The following is a 24,609-nucleotide window of genomic DNA, read 5'->3' on the forward strand; positions in this document are numbered from 1 at the left end:
CGGCGAAAATGCATATTATGAAGCGTGTGCTTCCTCTCCAAGGCCTCACCCGTTCCTGTTTCCATTGTCTCTGTCTCTCATCATGTTGTGCCGCCACCGGTCTTCGCTCTGTCGGGCGCTCCTGGGAATACTATCTTTCTCAATACTCCCCGTGCGAGCTGACTACTTCACCGAACCGCCTAGTTTCGAAATTGACCGGAGTGGTGCCCGTGTGACTGTCCCGGATCTAAACAGCACTTATGTACTCGGACAAAAGGTTCACATCACATGGGAAGTCCCAACTGTGCCATGGATCTCTCTGAGTCTTGTGCACTGGGGACAGGACGCCGGCATAGCTATCATATATTTCATCAGTAAGAACACCGATATTGCAAGGTGGTTCAGAACGGTCATGCTAACTGACATCTTGCGAAGCTAATGACAGAAACAATGGGTATTACACGTGGTATATCGGAGAGAATGACGACATTACGGAAGAGACCATAGCTGCAACCCCAACTTCGCTCTGAGAATCATCGACCCAACCGGAAATTATACCCGGACTGATGCGCCTGCGGGCTTCATCGACAACGGACTGCAGAGCCGTGGCTTCGTCATCAAAGCAAACGCGACATCCGATCCAGCGACGGAGTCGGCCGCTCCCTCAGCGGGTGCAGCGAACCTCTCCACCGGCGCCGTGGCTGGAATCGCCGTGGGTTGCGCAGCGGTCGGGGCTCTAGTAGCCTCGGCTCTCTGTTTCTGGTTCCTACGCAAGCGCAACCGGCCGGCACATGTTTCGAGCACGGGAAACCAGGCTCGCCATCCCACGCCGACGCTGCATCCCGTTGTGCATCAGCAGATGCGCCACGACTCGGCGTATGCCAAGCCCAACTCATCCGGCGACCACGTGTTTGTGGTGCCGCCGGCTCGTCAACTGTCGCACCAGACTAGTAATGTCAGTCCGATCAGCCGGCGACAGACTCCTCCGCCATCGTACCCGTCATCGGTGGAAGAGTACCAGAGTCCGATGACGGAGCTGCCTGGCGCCCGAGAGCCTCAGGAAGTGCCGGCGACGAATTCGAGGTACCCGCCAGAACTTGCGGGATCCCAACGACATTGATCTCATAGTGCGAGACATGGGGGCTCTTTGTATGAGGGGCGTGGACTGGAATCACAACTTCCAGAGGCGAGCAGCGACGAACTGTGAGAGATGCCAACTGAATACATGGGCAAGTGGCATACTGATAGCTGGGTTGAATACCTCGAATCAAGATAATCTAATAATAATGGACAAGTCTTCACAATCTGGCCGTAAATCTGTCCGGGCGCCGAAAAGTTCGCATGTGCCACTTGTCCTGGGTCTCAGGATTAGTGACGGAACACGACCAATCTTCTATACCGAAGGGAAAGTTCTATAGCCTCCTAATAGAATGACTGGGAGAGACTGAAAGGTGTTTCTCCTGGAGCTTGACCGAGACTGAAAGACCGCTGTCAACAGTACGAATGTGATCATTTAAGCCGGCGCTCGATTTGACGACCAACGTTCGTTACAGTCAGCGACTATTGGAAGCTACATATTCGCTCGCTTTGCGTATAAGTCCTGGAATAGTGGCCTAGTCTCATACTCTCTCAGTTGCACACGAGGTCACTTGGCTAGTGAAGACGACATCTCGCTCACGTCGCCGCTCTTTGGCCTGAGAGGAGGAGGTATGAATGATATCCATTTAATTAGAGTCTTTCAAGAATTTTGAGATAAGATGACTCCGTAGTAATAAGGATGTGTCCAGGCAAGAGAGACAATCAAGGTGGTTGAATGAGTTTGAAGCAGCCTAACTCCATCTCCGCTACTCCGCACCCGGTTTCGCTGTACACCAGACCCATATTTGTTAGCGCAGCTCAGGTCCGTCTCCGAAGACGCTGGAAGCTCAATGACTCTGCAATTCAACCTCATCTCAACTTTCACTGCCAAAAATCCCGTCGGTCTCACTCACTTACTGTCTCACCCACGCCAATCTCACTCAGCAACGCCATAGCCCCGGTAAACCCTGCAATGACCGACGCCCAACCCGAGATGAAGATCGATCCCTCGAGAGCAAAGGCTCTGGTTTCGCAGCTGCAGTCCGTCCAGGAGCGCGTCACCGCCGTCGCTGCGGGGCGAAATGTGAGTCGTTCTGCTAGATACTTCCCGGGAGTGGAGTGCAGGAACGAAGGCTGGGATCTGAAGAAAGCGTTCTCTGTTCAAAGTGAAGGCTATGGGATTTTTACGAGACGAAAGCTGACTTGATGAGGAAAGGTCCGCTTAGTGGCAGTTTCAAAGTTGAAGCCAGCCAACGACATCCTGGCGCTGCACCAGCAGGCCACGCCGTCGCAGGTGCATTTCGGCGAAAACTACGCACAGGAGCTGGGTCAGAAGGCGGAGATGCTGCCTAGGAGTATTCAGTGGCACTTTATCGGTGGTTTGCAATCAAGTGAGTGTTTCCTCAGAGACTCCTCGTGCGCTCCAAGCACTCTTCTACGTAGTTTCTCATGTGGCAAAGCAGTCGATGTGAGGAAATCGGCTGGGGTTCTTGGGAGACGGTGTCCAAACAATCAGGCATGAAATTATATGGCTAACGCGCACCGAATAGCACACGCAAAGAAGCTGGCCAAGATCCCAAACCTCTTCTGCGTCTCCAGCGTAGACACCCTGAAAAAGGTCCAGCTCCTCAACGCCTCGCGCGCGGAGCTCATCTCTTCGTCATCGAGCGATGGTAGCAGCGGCCCCGTGGAGCCGCTCGGCGTCCACGTACAGGTCAACACCTCGGGCGAGGAGTCCAAGTCCGGCGCCGAGCCGGGCCCGGAGACGGTTGCCCTCTGCCGCGCCGTCGAGGAGGAGTCGCCCGCGCTCAAGCTCCTCGGCTTGATGACCATTGGCGCCATCGCGCGGAGCAAGGCTACGACACCCGAGAACGAGAACGAGGACTTTGTGTGTCTCAAGGAGCAGCGGGATCTGGTTGTCAAGGAGCTGGGCTTGCAGAGGGAGTTGGAGCTGAGTATGGGTATGAGTGAGGACTTTGAGGGTGCGGTGAAGTTGGGGAGCGGGGAGGTCAGGGTGGGAAGTACGATTTTTGGGGAGAGGGGGCCTAAGAGTGAGGCGAAGATTTTGGTCTAGCGGAGTTGGTGTGATGGATTTTTGAATGTTGAGTGTTGGATGAATGTGACAGAGAAAGTCGACACACTGGCTTTGGGGAAGCGAGGTGAGTTCTGGGCCAGGAATAACGCGGTCTACAACCTGCCCCGAAAGAAGTATTCACACGTATTAATGACGATTCTAGATATACAATACAAGTCACTAGTGTTGTTGCAATTGTTCATCCTCTGTCTTTCGATTGCACGACGACTCTCTTGGTGATACAAGCAGTTAGAAATGATGCTAATCGTCCTTCCCAAGCTGCGCACATACATACCTCCGTTAGTCTATTACAGATGTAGGCACGTTGGACCATCTCCATTCTCTCTCTTGAAGCTTCCGGAGTATGCGACCTTACTTTTCTTATGTCTGTGGCATTGCTCTTCCCCTCCACCTTCGCTTTTGATCGATGTTCCTTACTTCCATCGCTTCCATCACTGCAACCAGTTTTCCTCAACGTCGATTCACTCTATCATACAATTCTACCAGCATCATGCCAAGCGGCCTAGCCACAGTCACCGCACTGGAGTCTACAAACATCACACTTGCCTTTGGTGTCACATGTCATCAGTCAAGCCTGGTATTGGATTTCAAACATCTGAGGAAGGGTACTCTTTTAAGGGGAGCGGCTGGACAAAAGAAACATCGGCAGAACATCAGCACAACAGGTGGAATTGAGGCCAGCCATGATACGAAGTCGCATAACATCGAGAAGGCTGACGATAGTGGGGGAAAGGGTTCATCCTGTGTTATCGGGAAAGCGTGTTATTGCACCAAGGACCTTGTCATTTTTTTATGGATTTATATTGTCTATATAAATCCGAACTGAGTACTAGAGTAGAACCAATCGGCCTGACTCGAAATGTAGGAACTCAAGTGAGGACCTAGTACCAGAGCTCCTAGTAATGCCCTCAAAGCCATGGTGTCTTTTTGCACCGGGTATACCACCCAAGGAGAGTCCTAACGCTAAACAATGCTCCCGAAATCATGGTGTCTTTTTGCACCGGGTGTATCACCCGTAATCCTAACGCCAGATAATGCTCCCAAATTCATGGTGTCTTTTCGCACCGAGCACATCTCAAACCTGCCCTCCCTTTATTGGGAGCGGTTTTTTCCTCTTCCTGTCAGAGACAACCCCACGTTAACAGACTCCCCGAATCCTAATTCCTCCTTTCCTTCGCTTAGAGGTGCTTGGCAATGATACCATTGAGCTCGTCTGCCAAGGTGGAGTAGACGAAGTCCTCCTCATTAGCCACAAACACGTCGTTGATCTTTTTGTCGAGACCGTCGGGTCCGATCAGTGGCGTATTGCTGGCGAACAGAGCTTTGGTCATGTGGATGGCATGATACCGGCACTCTTCGTTGTTGTGGGTGAGCATCTCGATGAGCTTGGACAGGACGTGTAGCATTTCCTTGGCTCGCTTGCAGATGTCTCCCAAGAGATGCCGGTGTTCCGGAAGCTGGCGCGCCGCGTCTTCATTCACCCGCAGGATATCATGAAGTATCCAGGACTCGATCGGTTTGTTGAATGCGGCGTATAGGACGAGGACTTTGGCAGCTCCAACAACGACTTGGCCCCGTTCGTACGCGGGGTTTTGCAAGTTCCCGCAGAGGTGGTGGCAGACCTGGGCAACTTTGATGAGATGAGCGTTGAGTTCAACGCGAAGTTCCTCGCACTTGTCCATGGTGGTTTTGTTGGTGCGGTGATCCTTCAAGTCAATCTCGCATGCCGTTCCGGCTTTTTGGCATCTTGTGCAAGGGTGGCCGGGGCTTCCGTCGCACCCTGTCTTCTTCTTGCGACACTGCCCGCAGGAGAAGGCCCTGACGACACGAGCGCCTGGGGCTTTGGCTTTGGCTTTGCTCTTGCCTTTGCCCTTGCCTCTCTTTTGGACTCTTGCGTCCTGATTGTTTGGGCCGAGGGCGTCTCTGATGACCCTGTCGTCGCCTGAGGGAGAGCTCACTACCTCGTTGTCGGCGAGGGTGAAGCTACTGCTCGCAGCCGCATTGTTGGCGGGTAAGAGGGGAGGGTTGGCAACGGTATTGTTGTATCCGTTAGGGGGCATACTGCCGGCGACGGGAACGTCGAGCCCGGAGGAGGGTCCAGCGGGGGCGGGAGTAGGGGCAGGGAGGGGAAGGCTGTTGCCAGGAGCCATGTTGTAGTTAGAGATGAACATGTTTTCGCCCTCGGGGAGGTCGTGCCCAAAGAAGGAGTTGGTGGGGGCGAGAGCAGAGCCAGCTGAAGGCAGCATTTGCTCTTGGGGGGTATATCCGCCGCTGTTGCTGGCATTCATGTTCCAGTTCGTAGCTTCATTGTTGAATATGCCGGGACCAGGGACGAAGCCAGAGGTACTAGGACCGCTTGGATATTGTGGGGAAGTAGACCGAGCCGACATATAGGTCATTTCGACCAAGTCTGGGGTAGCGTCTAAGGCGGTTTGTAACTCCTTCTGAAAGTATCCATTCAGTGTCATTGATCCCTCGGTATGTTGGTTGTATGCGCCTGGAGGGTCTTGAATAGTATTGTCGGGCTGAGAAGGGGATGACGATGTAGCGTTCAAGTTGATAAACTGCCGCTCGTTGACCTCGTTGAGATAATACGCCATGCCGTTATCAAGCCAGTAAACCGTATTACCCATGTAGGTTTTTTGGGAGTAATCCATTGCGTTGGTTGGAAGTAAGTGATGGGTTTCTGAAAAATTGTATAGTTCAATTGGATTGATGGATGTAGATGAAGTGAATTGGGATGATGACGATTAGAGAAGTTGTTTACCACAAGACAGAGGGAGACTTGGCACTTTATAGGAGACCGAAAGAAGCAGATGCTACAGAGGTTCATGATGCTCGACAACTCCGGGTAGCGTAAGTTGCAGTGTTCCTTTCTCCGACGACGCCTTTTTGGCCAAAGTACACGTCCAAAAGCAAAGGGGCGGCATGTAGAGGGTACGATGGGCAGGAAACGGCCACTCAATGGCTGAGTTCTGAGGGAGAGTGCCGGGACGTCCAGGTCCAAGAAACATAATTCTGGGCGGGAGTGGTAGCTGGCGTCTGTCCAGGTCTGCTGACCCAGAGATACATCCCTCGAGGTACTGGGTGATGGCAAGAGAGGAACGGGGACTGCTTGAGGAGACCGGTAATCGGTGGAGTAATTGACTCAGACGTAGATGGGTTTGAAAGTGCGAGGGCCTGGGGACTCGAGAGCTTGAGGACTATGAGCATTGCGGTTCTTTGAGGGATTACCGCCTCAGAGCATTTGATATATCTACTGTTAAGACGGAAACGACAGGCCTGGATACATTGTGGAATCAGAAGCATCGTATTGCTGCGAACTTGAACGAGGATTATCACCCTTTTATTCGTTATGAGACCAGTTTCCAGACCATTATTTGATATCAGTCCTACAAAAGTGGGCGATGCTCGAGGCAACAAGTGTCGGGCCTGTTTACACCCCTTTGTGCCATTGAAGGCTGGCATCGCTCCCATTCCATGGATTGAGACGTGACCACCACTATGGGCTGCCATACGCAAAGACCAAGAGTACAAACTACTCGAGGTACCAATTGGCCGTCCATGACCAGCAATGCCACGGAACGGGACTTTGAATGCTCAAATCTACGTTGGTTGTACTGTGCGGCTCAATAGAAGAAAAAGAAACCCCAGTTTTCGACCGTGTAAGTCGGTGTTAGTGAGCCTTGTAAGTGAGCCGTGTAAGTGAGCCGTGTAAGTGAAAGTCAATAGAGTGTCGTCGGACCGTCGCCAGGGGCAGCGAAATTAAGGTTTCGATTGAGTCGATTGAGTGCGCTGTACCTGAAGATCTGCCCCACGAACACCCCCATAAGGCCAGCCTTGGTACCTGCCCGGCCAATGGCATCTCCCCTACGCAACCCAATAGATGCACTATCCGCCAGTTTTAAGGGTCCTCGCCTACTGCCGTACCTCCCATAAGGTACCATCGAACCGGTTCCGATTTCCAGGTCGTTCATTGCAACTATCTAATTACATCAGCTTTTGACGATTTAACGTCGTTTCGAGCACAGAAAGAGGAATCTCATCACTGCATCCGTGAGAGCCATCATGAAGATGGGCGTGGAAGCATAGACCTCCCAGGATTCATCGGAGATAGCATCAGAAAAGCCTGCAAACTATGTTGGCTTACACTGGGGCGATGCGAGCGGTCATGCAGTGACAGCCCGGGAAAGACCGTGTACACTGTGCCAGAGACACGAAGACCCGAGCCTTGAGAACCTGGAAGAGTAGGTACCTGGACATGGGATGGGGCCGGGTTTTCCTTCGGATACCTGACGATGGAGCGTCCTGGTATAGCACAATATCTTCGAAATCCCACTTGTGGGGTGGCGAAATGGCGGCATTACTCATATCCTCGGCAATGAGCAGATATTAGACTTTCGAGCGGAAGCGAGCAGTCTGCAGGGCGGCGGAAATGGGACGCCCAGCTGCCCCCCATGTGTTTTGTGCCTCCTACGGACCCTTAGATGACCGGAAGACTGGGAGGCTGGGGCCATAGCCGTCGGTGGAAGGGTTTCATGCGAACCATTGATGGGATGTGATGCGCTTGGAATTGCCATCACAGTCGACATTGCTTTTCTCGGCAGTCATTCTTCGCATGTACATGAATGGAATTAGGAGTGAGTTCTGCAGTATCCTACTGAGTCGTTCTTTTAGCGTCTTCCGTCCGGCAAGCATCCAAAAACCCGACCAACGTCGACTACCTTACTTGGTCGATGTTGAGGGTAACTGCAGAATTCTTGCCTTCACAACCTGGACCCGACAACCAGCAGCATAAAAAAGCAGCAGGGGACAGACAAAACACATGTAGGGGAACACTAGAAACATCTACGGAACCTAGATCATAACCTGTGTTCTCCACCGATGGTTGGCTCTCTGTTATTGGCAATGCGCAAGAGCAGAGCATGAACATCAAATGGCATTGTAACATTGTCGACCTCGGTGGTATCAATGAGGGATGGATCAGTACATACTTGCCGTGAGATATCGACCGAGCCCTATCGTTTTGCCTACTTCATCATCCTCGAGCAAGTGTCCCTTCAGCTCGGACATTCCTATTGAGAAGAGGGAGCTGTACCCAGCCTGTCCGGAGGTTGAAGATCAAGATTCCTCAGCAGTACCCTCGCTGCAACGTGGAAATCGATTTTAGTCAATGCCGAATGAATACCATGGGTGAACTCTTACAGAGTCTGACTGTGTTATCCCGCATACCTTACCTTCCTCTGATTGCTTGCCCAACAACGTAAAAGATCCGAGCCAGGCAGGATAACGAACCAATGACGAGAGTTGTCAGGATGATGATGATCTCTAGAGGCGAAGTGTATGGCAACGCTATTCAGATTTGGATAGTATCCCATATCGGAAACCTTGTAGTCACTAAAGTGAGCATGAAGAGGGTACCCTTCAGAGATTGGCGTTCCCGGTCTCGGTTTGAGCCGTAGGGACCTGATTTTGTGAGCCAGGCTAAATGCCATTTAATTGACATGAAATTGCGACATGCTGTCACTTGTCAGAAGACATCGAGTAATTGATTTCTGCGCTAAAGTATGTAATTCTGGAAGACACATGGATGAATCACACTGGATAGAGGCATTGGAAGTCATGCCTTTGTTATTGATAAGCCATCGAAGAAATTTAACGATTATTTAGACATTAGCAGAGCCGATTCCTTCCCACAGTATCTCGCTATCTCACAGCAAGGACGAAAACAGGCCGATGGCGACAGCTACAAAGGGCAAAGCCACTGGAACTCTCAAGGAACCGGCAGCGCCATCAGGACCGCTGCTCCTAGAAGTCGCCGTTGTAGTTACCTCGGCAGTCGTGGTGGCCGAAGTCTGGAACGGGTAAGAAACGTTGGATACAGCAGAGACACCAGGGCAGACACCCTCGAGAACTTGTTTGGTGTACAGGTTCTCTGCTTGATATGGACAGACCCAATGCAAGCATTCGCTAGTTCAGGCATGAGCAAGTCTGCTACCTTCGAAACGCCAGTCTCTATAATGGCAGATGGAAAGGGAACTTACCTTCCGATAGTCTGGTATGCTGGGCAGAAGCAATCCGTTAATACACCGACGGCATCCGATGCGTCGGTGTCCTTGAGAGTTCTAGTTACGTATGGTGAGCAGCCGCTCGACGAGAGTTGGTTGAGCATGACGGAATTTGTGCAAGCAGAGTAATGCCTGGAGACTTTTGTCAGTTACTCGCTCTCGACGACGAATAATTCGGAAGAGCCCTTACATCCAGCCCTTACATCCATGGTTCTATTAGTCCTCTAGTGGTACACAGCTCTTCCCAAGGAGTGGTTCGCGGTTTTGATGGCCCGGCCAATGTGGGCATGATAGCAGGCACCGACTGCGTCTGTATCGCTGTCTGTCCCGAGACAAGGCGAGGCATGAGCCATATGAAGAGGGCGAGAAGAGACAGCAAAGGCCCCTTTCTCGAAGAGAAGAATCGTTCCATCATGTACATAGAGCTTTGCAGCGAGAAAGGAAGAAGGTTGCAGGTAGGCGTTTGGAGAAGGCTTAGGTAGAAATTGAGGACGACTACCTTACTACTCGACGTCTCGAGAGGGCAATTGCCCCCTACGGCGCAGCCCGCGAACAGTCGCGGGCGTGAACTTAAATGAACCCCAGACTGATAGAATACACATGAGAATTTTAGACTATTTGGGGAAACCGCACTTGGTTCAATACGTCCTGAAGTCCGCTTGCTGCGCCGCCTGGTTGCATCTCAGGATCACGGCTAAATGGTGAACGCCAGTCTCGAGCGCGAAAGCCCCTTGTCTAATCTCGTATTGTAGTTCATGCTAAGAGACGAGGCAGACTTGAACAAACAAAGGTAGGTAATTGGAGGGTTCAGCAGAAGTTTGTGCCCTGCGAAATGGCATTATGCCATTGGAAAGAAGTTGCGGTAGATACGTTGGACTAACACGGTCAGGTGACCAGCTGGTCACAGGCGGCACCACTCGTTCCTGACCGAGGCATGGTGGAAGCCGACGATATGCGGCCAAGCTTCTCATGCCCCAGCTCTTCTCCAAGGCCTCTGTAACTTGCCGACCGACCCCTCGTTGCCAGTTCCTCAATCAATTCAACTCCAAAATGCTTGCCATTCGCCCATCAATCTGTAGGGCGTGCCGAAAGGCCCAGATCCGCCCCACGAGAGCGTTTGCAACCGCCAGCGGTCCCATCCAGCAGCCGCCCCGCGACAACTATGTGAAGCTCGTCGAGGTCGGCCCTCGCGATGGCCTCCAGAACGAGAAGAAGACGATACCCCTCGCGACCAAGATCGAGCTGATTGAGAGGCTCGCCAAGACTGGTGTGTCTACAATTGAAGGAGGTTCCTTTGTCTCGCCGAAATGGGTTCCCCAGGTAAGCTTACCCGAGTGGCCTGATGAATCTCAGGATCAGTGTTATTAACGGTTGGATCAATGCAGATGGCCAATTCAAGCGAAATTCTCGAGCATCTCCTCACCCGAAAGGTCTCCTCTCCAGCTCAAACATCATACTCATTCCTCGCACCGAATATCAAGGGTCTGCAAAATGCCCAGGCGCTGCTGGCCAAATACCCCGGCGCTTTCTCATCACAACTCCAACCATCAGCTGATGCTTCGACCCCCGCTGTCGAAGTTGCTGTGTTCGCGGCAGCGACCGAGTCTTTCTCAAAGAAGAACCTCAACTGCGATATTGCGACATCACTAGACCGCTTTCGCGAGGTCATTCGCGAGTCAAAGGCCGCCGGCCTCCGCGTTCGCGCATACGTCTCTGTGGTCCTCGGCTGCCCCTTTGAGGGGTACGATGTCGACCCGCACAAGGTCGCCGAGATCTCGACGGAACTGCTGGAGTCGGGCGCCGACGAGGTGTCTCTGGGTGACACCACCGGCATGGGGACCGCTCCTCGGACCAAGGAGCTGTTGAACTGCATGAGAGCCGCGGGAATCCGCAACGAAGATATTGCGATGCACTTCCACGACACATACGGCCAGGCTCTGGTCAACACGGCCGTGTCTTTGGAGCATGGTATTCGCACGTTTGACAGCAGTGTTGGCGGTCTTGGAGGATGTCCTTACAGCCCTGGTGCGACTGGCAATGTGGCTACGGAAAACATGATTTACTTTATTGAGAGTCTGGGTATGGACACTGGTATTGATCTGGACGCCATGTCGGATATTGGTGCTTGGATCACGGGCGAGTTGAGCAAGGCCAACGATAGCACTGTTGGAAAGGCTGTTTTGGGCGCCAGATCTCGTGACGCGACGACGGCGTAGTCTTGAGTTCCTTGGAAATTGAATTGAAGTTTGAGATACCTTCAAGTGCTTGTCGCGATACGTACCGCTGTGCAGGCTCATTCTGGGAAAGATGCATTGGATGAATGTACTTCGTACCTTCAAGTTGGAGTGCGGGCAGTCATGTGATGTCACTGCCACACTGCTAGCGCCCAAGCTGACACTGACACACTGAGGCCGATAATGGCACACTGGGAAGCTCCCAGGCGTGCAAGGCCCGCGCCCCCAGTGATCTTATCGGCGCCACCTCAGCTTGCCGAGCGGGCTCCACCAAGACGAAGCAAGCTCCAGTGCAGTGCATTCGACGACACTGCACCGACCTGCCAACCTCCTCCAGCTACGTACATCGCAGCGCCTCGCATCGTCTCCATCCGCTCGCCCGCCCACGCCCTTCCTAATCGCCCCCCCTCGACCCAACACGCATTGTCTTCTAGTACGGCGCTGTCTCGCTGATAGTCAGAAGCAATGAGTGACCCGCGGGAGCCCTCCTACTCCATCGTGCCGAGAATTCGGTACAACACCGTCGGCGGTGTCAACGGACCCCTCGTCATCCTCGAGAATGTACGTTGTCGCTCTGTCGCGCTGGACTTTTTCGCCAGGGAATCGTGATTGTTCGAATCAGGCACTGACTCTGCGTCCAGGTCAAATTCCCTAGATACAACGAGATTGTTTCCTTGACCCTGCCCGATGGAACCAACAGACAGGGCCAGGTCCTCGAGGCTCGAGGTATTTACATAACGTCACTCCTCGCTCAATGACCCATGTGCTAACGAACATCTACAGGTGACAGAGCCGTCGTCCAGGTATGCGAAAACGAGCGATCACACGAGAATCACCGATTGACGATGGAAATAGGTCTTTGAGGGAACATCAGGCATCGATGTTAAGAAGGTATGAGATCATCGTATCTCGACAAATACGACAAGCGCTAAAACTCTAGCTAGACGAAAGTTGAGTTCACCGGCCAGAGCTTGAAGCTTGGTGTGTCGGAGGACATGCTGGGTCGTATCTTTGACGGTTCCGGACGAGCTATCGACAAGGGCCCCAAGGTCCTTGCTGAGGATTACCTCGACATCAACGGCAGTCCCATCAACCCCTTCTCCCGTGTATGTGATACCACCGAATATCACACAATGGTCTTAGGCACTGACAGGCTGTAGGAATACCCCGAGGAGATGATCTCGACCGGTATCTCTGCCATCGACACCATGAACTCCATCGCCCGTGGACAAAAGATTCCTATTTTCTCCTCGTCTGGTCTGCCGCACAACGAAATCGCCGCCCAGATTTGCAGACAGGCCAGTTTGGTCCAGAAGCAGGGTATCACCAACAAGGGTGTCCACGACGGTCACGAGGAGAACTTCTCCATTGTCTTCGGTGCCATGGGTGTCAACTTGGAAACCGCCAGATTCTTCACCCGCGATTTCGAGGAGAACGGCTCTTTGGAGCGTGTCACCCTCTTCCTCAACCTTGCCAACGACCCTACGTGAGTTTGATATCAGAATGTATCGTAAAGGGATGTGCAGACTAACAACCATACTAGTATCGAGCGTATCATCACTCCTCGTCTCGCGCTTACGACCGCCGAATACTACGCCTACCAGCTCGAGAAGCACGTTCTCGTTATTCTTACCGATCTGTCCGCTTACTGCGACGCTCTTCGTGAGGTCTCAGCCGCCCGTGAAGAAGTCCCGGGTCGCCGTGGTTACCCCGGTTACATGTACACCGATTTGTCCACCATTTACGAGCGCGCCGGTCGTGTGGCGGGTCGCAACGGTTCCATCACCCAGGTGCCCATTTTGACCATGCCCAACGAGGATATCACTCACCCCATTCCCGACTTGACGGGTTACATTACGGAGGGTCAGATCTTCGTCGACAGAGGTCTTTACAACCGTGGTATCTACCCGCCCATCAACGTTCTGCCGTCTCTGTCTCGTCTCATGAAGTCTGCCATTGGCGAGGGCATGACCCGCAAGGACCATGGCGATGTTTCCAACCAGCTCTACGCCAAGTACGCCATCGGTCGTGACGCCGCTGCCATGAAGGCTGTCGTCGGTGAGGAGGCTCTGTCAGCTGAGGACAAGCTTTCTCTGGAGTTCCTCGAGAAGTTCGAGCGCCAGTTCATTAACCAGGGCCAGTACGAGGCTCGCACCATTTACGAGTCTCTCGACCTCGCATGGAGCTTGCTCCGTCTCTACCCCAAGGATCTGCTCAACCGTATCCCCGGCAAGATTCTCAACGAGTTCTACCAGCGTGCGGCCAAGGAGGCCAAGGACAAGGGCAAGCAGAGACAGCAGGTGCAGCAAAACGAGGAGAACCTGATTGACGCATAAGCAGGGACACCAAATGCGGGTGCTTGATATTCCCGAGAAGTCGGCAGCGTAGTAGGACAACCGGTCGACGTTGTGTATACGTATGAGGGGGCACGAGAGTGAGAGTTGGGCAACTTTGGACCTAGACAATGGCATGCAATTATTAGTTTCTACACATGCCATGTCTCAGTGATGTTCTCGTGTTTGCAGAAGATGTGCGCGCCAGATATTCATTATTTACAGAACCATCATTTTCATTACTATCCGGGACGAAGAAAGAGCGTGATGGTTAAACGAACCCGAGCGTAGAAGTCGGCGTGGACCCACGATGAGTGACATCGAGACTTTTGATGCGCCATTGCAAATGATGGCCAAGATCCAGTCTGCAGCGGGTTGGCATGAATAAACCATGGCACGGACCACCGTCGTCAGCCAGACGCACCGCCTCAGTGAACCCCACATCTTCCACACCGAGCCAAACTCCCCACCATGAGCATGCGGCTACCTTACCTTACCTTACGCAAGACGATAGTTCCTGAGTAGAACAAATCCGACGAAGCTACCTGAACTGCACCAACGACCTACTGCACACGGGGCTCTTTCAAAAACGATCGTACCTACGGAACCGAATTCTTGCTACACACAACGGAGCGGCGACTACGACACAATGTCCATCATCCGGGAGCACACCTCTGCCTCGCTCAGCGACGCCTGGCGGACCCTCAACATTGACGCCCTGCAGGAGGACTCGGCGTGCAACTTTGACACCAAAACCCTGCGGCCGCCGCAGCCTGAGATTGGCGAGGACGAGGTCCGACAGCTCGCGGGCCAGGTGCGGCAGTTGCTCCGCGGCGGGGATGCCGAGGGGGCATTGAGGGGATGTTTGGAGTTTCCTGTTTACAATGGACCTGATGGCGCCAAGGTAAGACTTCAGCTTGGAATTCTTCAGTATCCTGAGTCGCTTTGCCTGGAACGAATCGCTGACCGAGATTTGTGTTTCACGAAACAGGACGCCCACCTCCAGACCATCACCGAGGTCCTCCAATCCATCAAGGCTTCCGAGATGACGCCCCTTCTCAAGTCCATCTACGGCACTCCCGGCGGACCCGAGCTGCTCGACGTGCTCATGAAGTACATTTACAAGGGCATGGCTGGCTCTGCTGGTTCCGGAGGGCTGAGGTCGCCGCCGCCGCAGGCTGCGCCGAGCGGGTTCAGCCAGATGGGCGGACGGCCCGGCGGCACCAACGAGAATGTGGGCAGCGCGATGAGTGTTTTGCTGAGTTGGCATGAGAAGGTTGTTGATGTGGCTGGGTTGGGAACTATTGGTCGTGTCATGACGGATTGGAGACGGGTTTAGAGGGGGGCAGGAGATTACAGATGATGATACAACAAAAAGGGGGTGTAATGAACTTCATGACGAGTATGGGCATGCTCGGGTTTTTGGCCTGTCTTTTTTTACGAAATTCAAAACTAGAAAAGACAGGCGTGCCGATGAATGAAAGCCATAGATTTCTTGTTTTGATTCTGGTTTTACAGGTTTTTACAGTCGTTTCTTACAATGTGCCAAGGTGCAGCATCACTTCTAGTTGGACTCTAAGATGTCCTTGAGGTTCACGTCTCCGCTTCCTCTCGGCAGCGCCGTGGGCTGGTCGCCGCCCTCGTGCCACCCGATCATGTAAATGATTCTAAACGTGGCGGGGATGCTCCCGTCCTCATTGCCGTGGAGCTCCCTGTAGATGCCCTCGTTGGCCAGCAGTACCTCCCTCCTGATGGCGCCCATTTCCCTGCCGAGGATGGCGTTGCCCTCGCCCATGGCCTGCAGATCCTGCATCAGCGCAAAGGTATCCGGGTAGTCGACCACTATATCGTCGACGTCGACGGTCAGCATCTTGAAGCCGGCGCGCTGCATCAGCCCGCCCACGTCGCGAACGTCAGCGAGGGGCGAGACGTGCGGGGATATGCCCCCGCGGCGCTCCTGTTCCGCGAGCTGCAGTGAAGTGCGCAGCTCAAAGAGGCTGTCGCCGCCGAGCATGGCGCCGATGAAGGGGGCGTCGGGCTTGAGGACGTTGTTGATTTGTGTGAGGACGCCGGGGAGGTCGTTGATCCAGTGTAGGGACAGGGAGGAGAGGACGAGGTCGAAGGAGGCTGGCTCGAAGGGGACGTGTTCCTCGTCGACGAGGACGGTGCGGGTGATGTTGATATCCTTGTTGAAGGGGAGGTCGGCGTCGCGGTGGAGGAGGGCGTGGGAGGATTCGGCGGCGACGAGCTCGTCTATACGGGAGGCGAGGGGCGCCGAGATTGGTTTTGAGGGGTCTGGGTCGGGGTTCTCGCGGGCGAGGGCGCGGGCTACGTTGCAAGAGTTTGCGCCTAGGTCAAGGGCGCGGGGGAAGCTTCGTTTGATGTCCTGTTGAGAGGGTGAAGTGTGTTAGTGTTTGGTGGTCTCTACTGGAGGCATTGGTCATTGATGGTGGTTGTGTATTCTTACGAGTAACCTCTCGCATAGCCGGTTTGCGACTTCATCTTTGAGATAGTCTGCTTGCCGGCTGGCCTCGGGATTCGATGCTGCGCGCTCCTTTTGCAGCCATTTTGTGCGACGATTGAAGACCTGAAAGGCCGCAGAGCCGCCGCCGGATGTTACGGCATAAGAACGGCGTGTGGTTGTGGAGGAGGGTCCGGCGAGGAACCGGGAGCTCGGTGCGGCGGCGAGGCACACCACCCGTCTGATCGTGGAGTTCATGACCGGCGTCGCATATCTGCACCGGAGCGCTGAGACGGACATGTGGGAAAAGGTTGTGTGACTTCCTGGGATTGAGAATCCTGCAGGAGAACAAAGAAGCGGTGGCTGTGGTCTGTGGTTGGATTTAGGTTTTTGTTGAACAAAAAAAGGGTTTCTTATTATGGATTGACAGACGGGAGGGCAGCTCTTTCCTTCTGCATGGGAATTTCAGCAACTTCGATGATGCAGCATTCGGGTCGGCTTGTCAGCACACTTTGGAGCTTGCCAATTGACGGGAACGAGTTCAGTTTAGCGTGTGGTTGTGCGTACCTTTTGACTGGGGGAGGTCTCTCGTTGCTGCACGGGCCCGTAGGTAGCGTGCGTCCAGTGCCCCCCCGGTCAAAGTCCCCTCTCTTGACTTTCTCTCCCCAAATTTCATCAGTCAGCAACGGCGAGCATGTTCAATGGCTTGAGAAGAAGGTCGATGGAAGTACCTTGCAACACCCCTGACGCGCCCAGTCTTCAAGCAGCGGGCACACTCCGCGCACAGCAGCAGGCCGCCCGTGAAGAGCTCAGTCTATGGGGGACAAGTGTGACAAGCAAGCACCTGACGGACGCTGGGACGCTTACCTGACGGTCTTGACGTCCAAGTCGCAGCAGTTGTTGCTGCCCGTGTTGCGTGTTGTAGACAGACATTCAGGCATTGGATGCTTTCGCTGAGGTGAGAGGTACATCACCTGCGAAGAAGTACAAGCAGAGGTACCTCGGAGTAGTGGTTTGACGGGCCCGTTCAGACGTCCAATGTGCAGCTGGGTGGCCCGTCGCCCATCTCCACACATTGGCTGCATTCCCAATCCCAAGCCTTCCGGGCCTCTCTAAAGTGTCGTTTTCTCCCAAGCCCGCGAAAGCCCCTCGAACCCCTTTCCTTGGAGTTTTGTTTTCCGTTTCCCACTTCCTCCCGGTGCAACATCGCGAATCGACGCCGAAACCCCTACAAGGCCGAACTCAATCTCGAGTCAACCACCAGCATCTATCGATTGTCGATAACCCCTGGTTGCATCCTCATTACTCGACGGGAACGCATTGCTAAGACACGCAGCGGTACTTGCCGGCCGGTTTCGAGTTCGAGTCGCCGAGTCCACAATCCCGCCGTCCACCGATCCGACCGTTGATCACCCCAAAAACTCCACGCAGCAATCAGCAGGCCAGCTGGGGTAAGCGAGCAGAAATACGAAAAGAAAAGGACCCCTCGCGCGCGCATGGAGTGATTGCCCAACGCTCGCACCGGGAGCAGACAACAACACATACACGACGCCAAATACACCACCCAAACGATTCCGCATCCGCGCCGCTCTACCGCGAAACTCTCATAGCGAGTCCAACAACACCAACCAGCTCAACCCCGTCCCATCCCGCGAAGAAGAGGAGGAAAGGCTTTTTGGAGGACAGAGGAGAAAGCTTTAAACAGAGTATCCGTCGAACCCGACAACCACCGCAGCCATGTCGTCCTCCGCGAGCGGCTTCCTCGGCCGCTCGACTAGCAACAACTCCAACATGCGAGGTTTGGTGCAATTCATCGCCGACTTGAGAAACGCAAGAGCTAGGGAGCTGGAAGAGAAGAGAATCAATAAGGAGCTGGCCAACATTCGGTGAGCACGCACCTCCCGGCATGTCATGCTGCGCTGTCTCGCGACGAAGTGCTAACAAGAGGTTCTACGTGCAGACAAAAGTTCAAGGGTACGGAGCCATTGCGACGGTCGGTTGGTGCGAGGCTGTTGTGCTGACTCCTTTGCAGATGGAAACCTGAGCGGTTATCACAAGAAGAAATACGTGTGCAAGGTACGGACTGTTCTGGACTGCATTGGCTAATGTCTCGTGCTGACAATCAATGAAGCTCCTCTACATCTACATCCTCGGATGGAACGTCGACTTTGGCCACCTCGAGGCCGTCAACCTCATTTCGGCGAACAAGTACTCGGAGAAGCAGATTGGATACCTCGCCATGACTCTGTTCCTTCACGAGAAGCACGAGCTGCTACACCTGGTCGTCAACAGTATACGGAAGGACTTGCTGGACCATAATGAGCTGTTCAACTGTCTGGCTCTCCACGCAATCGCCAACGTTGGTGGCAGGGAAATGGGAGAGGCCCTGAGCGGAGAGGTTCACAGGCTTCTGATTTCACCGTACGTTCGGTCAACCCCTGATTAACAAGCCAGCGACTAACATCAGCAATACAGAACATCCAAGGCGTTCGTGAAGAAGAAGGCCTCGCTTACCCTCCTCCGTCTATACCGCAAGAACCCCGACATTGTCCAGCCGCAATGGGCCGAGCGCATAATATCGCTTTTGGATGACGTGGACGTCGGAGTCGCTCTGTCCGTCACATCTCTGGTCATGGCCCTTGCCCAGGATAATGCGAATGCGTACAAGGGAGCATACGCCAAGGCCACAGCAAGGATAAAGAGGATAGTGATTGACGGGGAGTACACTCCGGACTACCTCTACTACAAGGTTCCTTGCCCCTGGCTCCAGGTCAAGCTTCTACGTCTACTCCAGTACTTCCCTCCTTCAGGTGAGCTACTTATGATACCTACTCTAGCTAGCACATACTAATTGCCATAGATGACACCCACGTCCGCGAGATGATCCGAGAGTCTTTGCAGAAGATTCTGAACCTCGCAATGGAGCAGACGAAGAATGTTCAGCAAAACAACGCACAGAATGCTGTGCTCTTCGAGGCCATCAACCTCATCATTCACTTGGATAACGAGCAGGCTCTGCTGAAGCAAATCTCATCTCGCTTAGGACGATTCCTGACATCAAGGGAGACCAACGTTCGCTACTTGGGTTTGGAGGCAATGACACATCTGGCAGCCCGCATCGAGACCCTGGAACCGATCAAGCAGCACCAGGACGTCATTCTCGGCTCACTCAAGGACAGAGATATCAGTGTGCGGAGGAAAGGCCTCGACCTTCTCTACAGCATGTGCGACTCGTCCAATGCCCAGGTCATCGTTGGCGAACTTCTCCACTACCTCCAGAATGCCGATTTCGCTATAAGAGAGGAGATGGTGTTGAAGATTGCCATTTTGACTGAACGTTATGCTACTGATGTCCAGTGGTATGTGGATATCTCACTACGTCTGATTGCCATGGCTGGTGATCACGTCAGCGACGAGGTGTGGCAGCGTGTCATCCAAATTGTGACGAACAACGAGGAGCTGCAGGTCTACGCGGCTCAGCACTCCTTACAGTACGTCAAGTCGGATCACTGCCACGAGACCCTGGTCAAGATCGGAGCCTACATCTTGGGCGAGTTCGGCCATCTCATCGCCGATCAGCCCAAGTGCAGTCCCATTGAGCAGTTCATGGCTCTCCAGAGCAAGGTCGCCGCTTGCTCATCAAGTACAAGGGCTATGGTTCTCTCATGTTATGTCAAATTTGTCAACCTCTTCCCCGAAATCAAACCGCAACTTCTCAAGGCATTCCAGGTCTTCAGCCACACGCTCGACTCTGAACTTCAGCAGAGAGCGTGCGAGTACCTGACGCTCGCCACCCTGCCGACAGACGACCTTCTTCGTACTGTATGCGACGAAATGCCACCATTCTCCGAACGACAATCTGCACTGCTTGCCAGAGTGCATCAGAAGCATGCCAACACTAGCGATAAGAGGACTTGGATTGTCGGTGGCAAGGATGCGAACGCAGATGTGGCAGAGATGAAGATGGCCAAGGAAGGAGGTCTCAAGCGGACCTTCAGCACAAACACGAACGGTCACTCACACGCGGCCAATGGAGGCACGAATGGAACGAATGGTCACGGCAACGGCGTCAACGATTTGGCTGGCCTGGACATGAACAACCTGGGACCTGCCGAACCCAAGACGAAGGCACCGAACTTGGCTAGCGCGGCTCACTTGTCTCCCAACTGGGAGGTTGGATACAACAAACTTGTTCTCAAGGGCGAAGGCGTGCTGTACGAGGATGGTCAGATTCAAGTCGGTGTGCGTTCCGAGTACAGAGGTCAGATGGCTTGCCTGATCCTGTACTTCAAGAACAAGACCCCTACGGCGCTGGGGTCATTCACCACAACGTTGGATCTCGACGAAAATGAAAAGGGCAAGCTTACATGGGACGTGAAGAACCTGCCGGAGAGCACAATCTATCAGAACGGGCAGTCTCAGCAGGTCATCATGTTTGAGTCGAAAAGGGTGTTTGACAAGAGCCCGACGATACGTATCAGCTACCTCGCCGGTGCCCTGCAGGCTGTCACTCTCAAGCTTCCCATCACCGCACACAAGTTTATGGACCCCGCAGATCTTACCGCCGACGACTTCTTCAGGCGCTGGAAGCAGATTGGCGGCGCTCCTCGTGAGGCCCAAGCAATCTTTGGTCTGGCACCTGGCAAGTCGGATAGGGAGATGAACGAGCTCTTTGTACGGCAGACGGTCGAGGGCTTCCGATGGCGTGTCCTGGACGGCGTCGACCCCAACGCGAAGAACTTTGTCGGTGCTAGTGTCTTGCACACCTCAGAGGCGGGCAAGTTTGGTTGCTTGATGCGTCTTGAGCCGAACTACGGAACCAAGGTTTGTTTACCCCTGAAACTCTGCACCGATGAAGATTAATAGCTGACTCTCTGCCTACCTTAGATGATTCGTCTCACGATCCGCGCCACAGATGAGAGCGTCCCCGCTGTCCTCCTGAAGATCATGCAGGACCGTCTCGCCGCTGGCTTCACGCCAGAAAAGTTTCAAGCCCCGACACCATCCGAGATATCGGACGCATTTAGCAATATTCTGGTTACATAGCGCAAAGAAAAGCAGGCAGGCAGGCAGTCCACCACCACCGTTGTAATACGCATTCTCACACACAAACAAAAACCACTTTCTTCGTAATGACACATACCCCACAACCCTTTCTACCTTCGTCCATCCCCCTTATTTTACTTGCCTTGCTGTCATCTCTTGGTTTTGGTTCTTATAGTGTGGTTTTTTTTTTTACATTTGCATGGCAAAGCTACTAGGGGTGGCGTCGGGAGGCATCGTGGTAGCAGTCGTTCCCTTGTAAGGTAGTTGAAGATGCCCCTTTTAGGGGTGGGAAGGTGATGTTGTTGAGGGACTTAATGAAAAGTATATGTTTGTCAAGATTGATATCCATGATGTATCTCTTGCCTGTGATATGGGGCTTTTTGTTTGACTCGATTCGGAAAAAGATTATCTAAACTACTTGTGCGTAACGCCCGCCTCGCCATATAAGACCATTTTGAGGTCACTCATCGTCGGCCCTCGCTTCGTGCGATTCCTGCGATTCCTCGGGTACCAAACTGCCTCTTTTTGCAGAAACCGCACGCGCGTCGGTCTCTTGAAGCTGCGGCGGGCTGGATTTGTCGTCGGAGTTCGCAAGACTGACGTCCTGAAGGGCTACCAAAGCTCCATCGTACGAAATGTATTCAGCTACAAGGCGGGAGTGGATTGATGATACCAATAATCAAGTTTTTGACTCTCAGTCATATCTGAACGACCTTGTACTTCTTCTCGACGCCGCTTCATTGCCCACTATCGCGCCGAGCAGGCCTTCAATCTTCTCAATCGTAGCCTATTTTGTCAGCAATCGGAACCTTGAGCGATCTGTTTACCTAACATACAGGTTTCAAACTTTTGAAAGCTTTGAGGTAGTAAGTAGCCTTGGTAGATCCGTTCTGTCTTATGGTTCTATGGTAAGTTTTGATCAGCAGCAGTCTCACTTCGCGACGGTAAAACTTGCTGGCGGATTGTGAAAAGATTGTCTTACCTCATAATATCCAGGTCGCACAGAAGCGTCCTTTCCAAGAAGGCGGCTGATGGCAGGGGTGATGATATCTGGATGTATACCGGCTTCTGGCATGAAGAACTCGTTCTTCCGACTCAGGGAAATTAGAGAGGGAGGCAGTTGAGCCCGAGATTGCTCCTTTGTTTCGACCTCTTGAGACTCCTCATGAACTTCTGTCGGTTTTTCATCTTTTACTTGGCTCTCGTGCTCATTCTCAAGCTCGATGTTAGTGTCTGGAATATTAGCAAGCCTTTTGCCTTCCAATGCCTTGCTGACTTGCCCTTTCTTCTCGTACAATTCGCTCACAATCGGAAGCGCAAATAAAGCCAGTTGCTCTTGATGTTTCCCCACATGACGTTCATAGCCTTTCAGAGGTGACAGGTTCTTTGAGCAAAGGGGGCATTGAATCACCTTAGCCTCTCCCCAAGCTTCAGAGCTTGCCTCGACCATCATTTCGACATGTTCCTCGGGTATTTCATCCGAATGATGTTCTGTCACATGCGATTCGAGTCGCAGTGCAGATGAGTAGCTATGACCGCAGCCGGCAGGGCAATGGAATATCCTCAGGTGACGTTGCAGCGTATGCTGCATCCATTCATGCCTCGTACCTCGTGGCGAAGTCATTGCCTTCCGAAATGCAATGTTTTGCGAGGCAATTGTATGGTGTCAGATCGCCGCACAAATGTTGTCTAAGGAGAACATTTAGCTTCAGCTTGCCAGGTCTTCCCAATTGATCACTTGACCTACCTCCATGCATAAGTGTCTTTTATTTCTACACGCATGTAACAGTGTGGACACTCGAATGGCCCGTCATAAGCCGCTTTTGGGAGGTCTGGAACTGGCTTTGCTTGTGTGACTGCATCGGATGTGGTGGCGTATGGAGTTAGTGGAGTCAGCTCTTTTCTGCTTGATACATGTTGGTCAGAGTCGTCATCGTTGAGTGAAGCCTGTTTGATGTCATCCGGGATCGAAGATGCCGCTGTACTTTGCAGGTTCCCTGTCGAGTTGTTATGTCCCTGGTCATCTTTGACATGTATCAGCCCCTCGTGGCGAGCTTTCCTGTACTTGAAGTACTGGCGCCGCCTCGAGATTGCCTTTCCAAACGCTTGGCAAGGTCGTCTTGGATGCCATTGAATTTCGTGCGTACATGTTGAATGTCAAACGCCTCAATTTCCGAGGCGACTGTCGATTTCGCCCCCACATATCGGTCGAGTCGCGCAGGATCATTTAGCGTTGTGATGAGTACCAGGAGATCGTTGATAGTGACGCGAATTTTTTCCATGATTGCATTAATGTTTGTTTCCATGTCCTTATAATCATCACTGCTATGATCGGGCGTAATTGGTGGAAACCCAAGATAGTTGAAACCAAACCAGGCGCCGTCAAAGGGTTTCAGGAGTTCTGTCAGGAGCCCCCAGACCTGACGTCTTAGATCCGACGCATCGCGGAGTCGATACTCGAGGGAAGAGCGGCCGGTTCTGTGCGCTCTAACGTTTCCAGCCCAGACTTCGAATCTGGTTCGCTCCTTTCTAAGCTTTGAATGCCATCTTAGCAACAGAGGATTAAGAATAGGACCTTGGGTGGTCTCTAACAGATCAGAGAAATATGCCCACACTCTCGATACGAGACTCGCGATACTGTCTTCCATATCTCGATGCGACGGCATGAATACGGAGGCTGAAGTAGGCTGAAAAGGTTGTATTTGACTTTTTTTTAAACTCTTCCAACTCATCAGAGATTGCCGCGGGAGACGGGGATTTATATGTCAACGTTCCTGATGACGAACAAAGGAGCATATCGACACTGTTCAGGTTCAGCAGCAAGGATGTCACGTTTTTTCTTTCAAATGACACATTGCGACAGTGAACAGAGTTTCATTGTCTTCGGGCAAATGATGACCCCGTTTTATGAACGAATAACCATCAGATGGTGCGTAGGTCAGGCTGGCAAATCCCAGAAAGATGCCGCGATGCTGTTTGCCGTCGCTTCTCTCCCAAGTAATTCTCATCGGTTCCAAAACCTAGTACCACTAACAATGCTCACAGGTACTTTCTGATCGGAAATGTCTGGCTTCGAGATAGCCGGTCTCGTCATAGGCAGCATTTCCCTCAAGTAAGAAGCCTGATTGGGAACTTGATGAGGGAACATGCCAGGCTGCCGTGTACCCAAAAGCACTGACAATGAATCGACAAATGGGGTCCGTTTTGTCGCTGAAATAGATCCTCGGAAATTCTCCTAGCATCGGGATACCCTACGTAGCTCAGCTCCATCTAGCCAGGGGGGTTCTCTTGGAGTTTCCTCCAGCTTCATCACACT

At 52.9% G+C, this 24,609-nt stretch overlaps 10 protein-coding genes across 10 annotated transcripts; 6 read left to right on the forward strand and 4 right to left on the reverse strand.

The window, feature by feature from the left end:
- Window positions 1–50: 50 nt before the first annotated feature.
- BDP81DRAFT_474056 (uncharacterized protein) lies at window positions 51–1,099 on the forward strand (the record flags this gene model as incomplete). The annotated part of the gene is made up of 3 exons (XM_060594675.1): window positions 51–353; window positions 415–445; window positions 487–1,099. Exons 1-3 carry the CDS (start codon window positions 83–85, stop codon window positions 1,097–1,099), a joined length of 915 nt encoding a protein of 304 aa, XP_060442051.1. The 5' UTR covers window positions 51–82.
- Window positions 1,100–2,029: 930 nt separating this feature from the next.
- On the forward strand, window positions 2,030–3,130 carry BDP81DRAFT_326935 (YggS family pyridoxal phosphate enzyme; the record flags this gene model as incomplete). The annotated part of the gene is made up of 3 exons (XM_060585101.1): window positions 2,030–2,140; window positions 2,273–2,447; window positions 2,607–3,130. The coding sequence occupies 3 exons, from the start codon at window positions 2,030–2,032 to the stop codon at window positions 3,128–3,130; spliced, it is 810 nt and encodes a 269-aa protein (XP_060442052.1).
- A 1,122-nt stretch (window positions 3,131–4,252) lies between these two features.
- Window positions 4,253–5,808, reverse strand: BDP81DRAFT_495884 (uncharacterized protein; the record flags this gene model as incomplete). The annotated part of the gene is made up of 1 exon (XM_060595416.1): window positions 4,253–5,808. One exon carries the CDS (start codon window positions 5,806–5,808, stop codon window positions 4,330–4,332), a length of 1,479 nt encoding a protein of 492 aa, XP_060442053.1. The 3' UTR covers window positions 4,253–4,329.
- Window positions 5,809–9,383: 3,575 nt separating this feature from the next.
- On the reverse strand, window positions 9,384–9,787 carry BDP81DRAFT_74003 (uncharacterized protein). Its single transcript, XM_060596224.1, has one exon. The coding sequence runs from the start codon at window positions 9,638–9,640 to the stop codon at window positions 9,419–9,421; it is 222 nt and encodes a 73-aa protein (XP_060442054.1). The 5' UTR covers window positions 9,641–9,787; the 3' UTR covers window positions 9,384–9,418.
- Window positions 9,788–10,269: 482 nt separating this feature from the next.
- On the forward strand, window positions 10,270–11,435 carry BDP81DRAFT_463613 (uncharacterized protein; the record flags this gene model as incomplete). Its single annotated transcript, XM_060594048.1, has 2 exons — window positions 10,270–10,539; window positions 10,605–11,435. 2 exons carry the CDS (start codon window positions 10,270–10,272, stop codon window positions 11,433–11,435), a joined length of 1,101 nt encoding a protein of 366 aa, XP_060442055.1.
- A 331-nt stretch (window positions 11,436–11,766) lies between these two features.
- On the forward strand, window positions 11,767–14,062 carry BDP81DRAFT_355124 (V-type ATPase). The gene is made up of 7 exons (XM_060586278.1): window positions 11,767–12,014; window positions 12,095–12,179; window positions 12,237–12,256; window positions 12,309–12,344; window positions 12,398–12,559; window positions 12,614–12,939; window positions 12,997–14,062. Exons 1-7 carry the CDS (start codon window positions 11,919–11,921, stop codon window positions 13,787–13,789), a joined length of 1,518 nt encoding a protein of 505 aa, XP_060442056.1. The 5' UTR covers window positions 11,767–11,918; the 3' UTR covers window positions 13,790–14,062.
- A 373-nt stretch (window positions 14,063–14,435) lies between these two features.
- BDP81DRAFT_452524 (actin-related protein 2/3 complex subunit 5) lies at window positions 14,436–15,125 on the forward strand (the record flags this gene model as incomplete). The annotated part of the gene is made up of 2 exons (XM_060592757.1): window positions 14,436–14,690; window positions 14,778–15,125. The coding sequence occupies 2 exons, from the start codon at window positions 14,436–14,438 to the stop codon at window positions 15,123–15,125; spliced, it is 603 nt and encodes a 200-aa protein (XP_060442057.1).
- A 225-nt stretch (window positions 15,126–15,350) lies between these two features.
- Window positions 15,351–16,505, reverse strand: BDP81DRAFT_326870 (methyltransferase domain-containing protein; the record flags this gene model as incomplete). Its single annotated transcript, XM_060585096.1, has 2 exons — window positions 15,351–16,172; window positions 16,254–16,505. The coding sequence occupies 2 exons, from the start codon at window positions 16,503–16,505 to the stop codon at window positions 15,351–15,353; spliced, it is 1,074 nt and encodes a 357-aa protein (XP_060442058.1).
- A 1,382-nt stretch (window positions 16,506–17,887) lies between these two features.
- On the forward strand, window positions 17,888–21,500 carry BDP81DRAFT_74045 (adaptin N terminal region-domain-containing protein). Its single transcript, XM_060596225.1, has 7 exons — window positions 17,888–18,133; window positions 18,208–18,221; window positions 18,280–18,323; window positions 18,379–18,668; window positions 18,723–19,057; window positions 19,108–21,071; window positions 21,135–21,500. Exons 1-7 carry the CDS (start codon window positions 17,985–17,987, stop codon window positions 21,291–21,293), a joined length of 2,955 nt encoding a protein of 984 aa, XP_060442059.1. The 5' UTR covers window positions 17,888–17,984; the 3' UTR covers window positions 21,294–21,500.
- A 487-nt stretch (window positions 21,501–21,987) lies between these two features.
- On the reverse strand, window positions 21,988–22,368 carry BDP81DRAFT_397340 (uncharacterized protein; the record flags this gene model as incomplete). The annotated part of the gene is made up of 3 exons (XM_060588311.1): window positions 21,988–22,080; window positions 22,130–22,183; window positions 22,276–22,368. The coding sequence occupies 3 exons, from the start codon at window positions 22,366–22,368 to the stop codon at window positions 21,988–21,990; spliced, it is 240 nt and encodes a 79-aa protein (XP_060442060.1).
- Between the last annotated feature and the right edge of the window lie 2,241 nt (window positions 22,369–24,609).

This window comes from Colletotrichum phormii (assembly GCF_030913505.1).
Source record: "Colletotrichum phormii strain CBS 102054 chromosome Unknown BDP81scaffold_18, whole genome shotgun sequence".
NCBI classification, from domain to species: domain Eukaryota; kingdom Fungi; phylum Ascomycota; class Sordariomycetes; order Glomerellales; family Glomerellaceae; genus Colletotrichum; species Colletotrichum phormii.

Excerpts from the sequence above, each read along its gene's own strand:
- BDP81DRAFT_74003 (XM_060596224.1), bottom strand. The coding sequence starts at position 9,640 with ATGTACATGATGGAACGATTCTTCTCTTCGAGAAAGGGGCCTTTGCTG.
- BDP81DRAFT_355124 (XM_060586278.1), top strand. The coding sequence starts at position 11,919 with ATGAGTGACCCGCGGGAGCCCTCCTACTCCATCGTGCCGAGAATTCGG. Across the intron at positions 12,180-12,236 it reads CCAGGTCCTCGAGGCTCGAG|GTGACAGAGCCGTCGTCCAG; the intron begins GTATTTACATAA and ends GAACATCTACAG. Across the intron at positions 12,345-12,397 it reads CAGGCATCGATGTTAAGAAG|ACGAAAGTTGAGTTCACCGG; the intron begins GTATGAGATCAT and ends AACTCTAGCTAG.
- BDP81DRAFT_74045 (XM_060596225.1), top strand. The coding sequence starts at position 17,985 with ATGTCGTCCTCCGCGAGCGGCTTCCTCGGCCGCTCGACTAGCAACAAC. Across the intron at positions 18,324-18,378 it reads AGAAGAAATACGTGTGCAAG|CTCCTCTACATCTACATCCT; the intron begins GTACGGACTGTT and ends CAATCAATGAAG. Across the intron at positions 19,058-19,107 it reads CCAGTACTTCCCTCCTTCAG|ATGACACCCACGTCCGCGAG; the intron begins GTGAGCTACTTA and ends TAATTGCCATAG.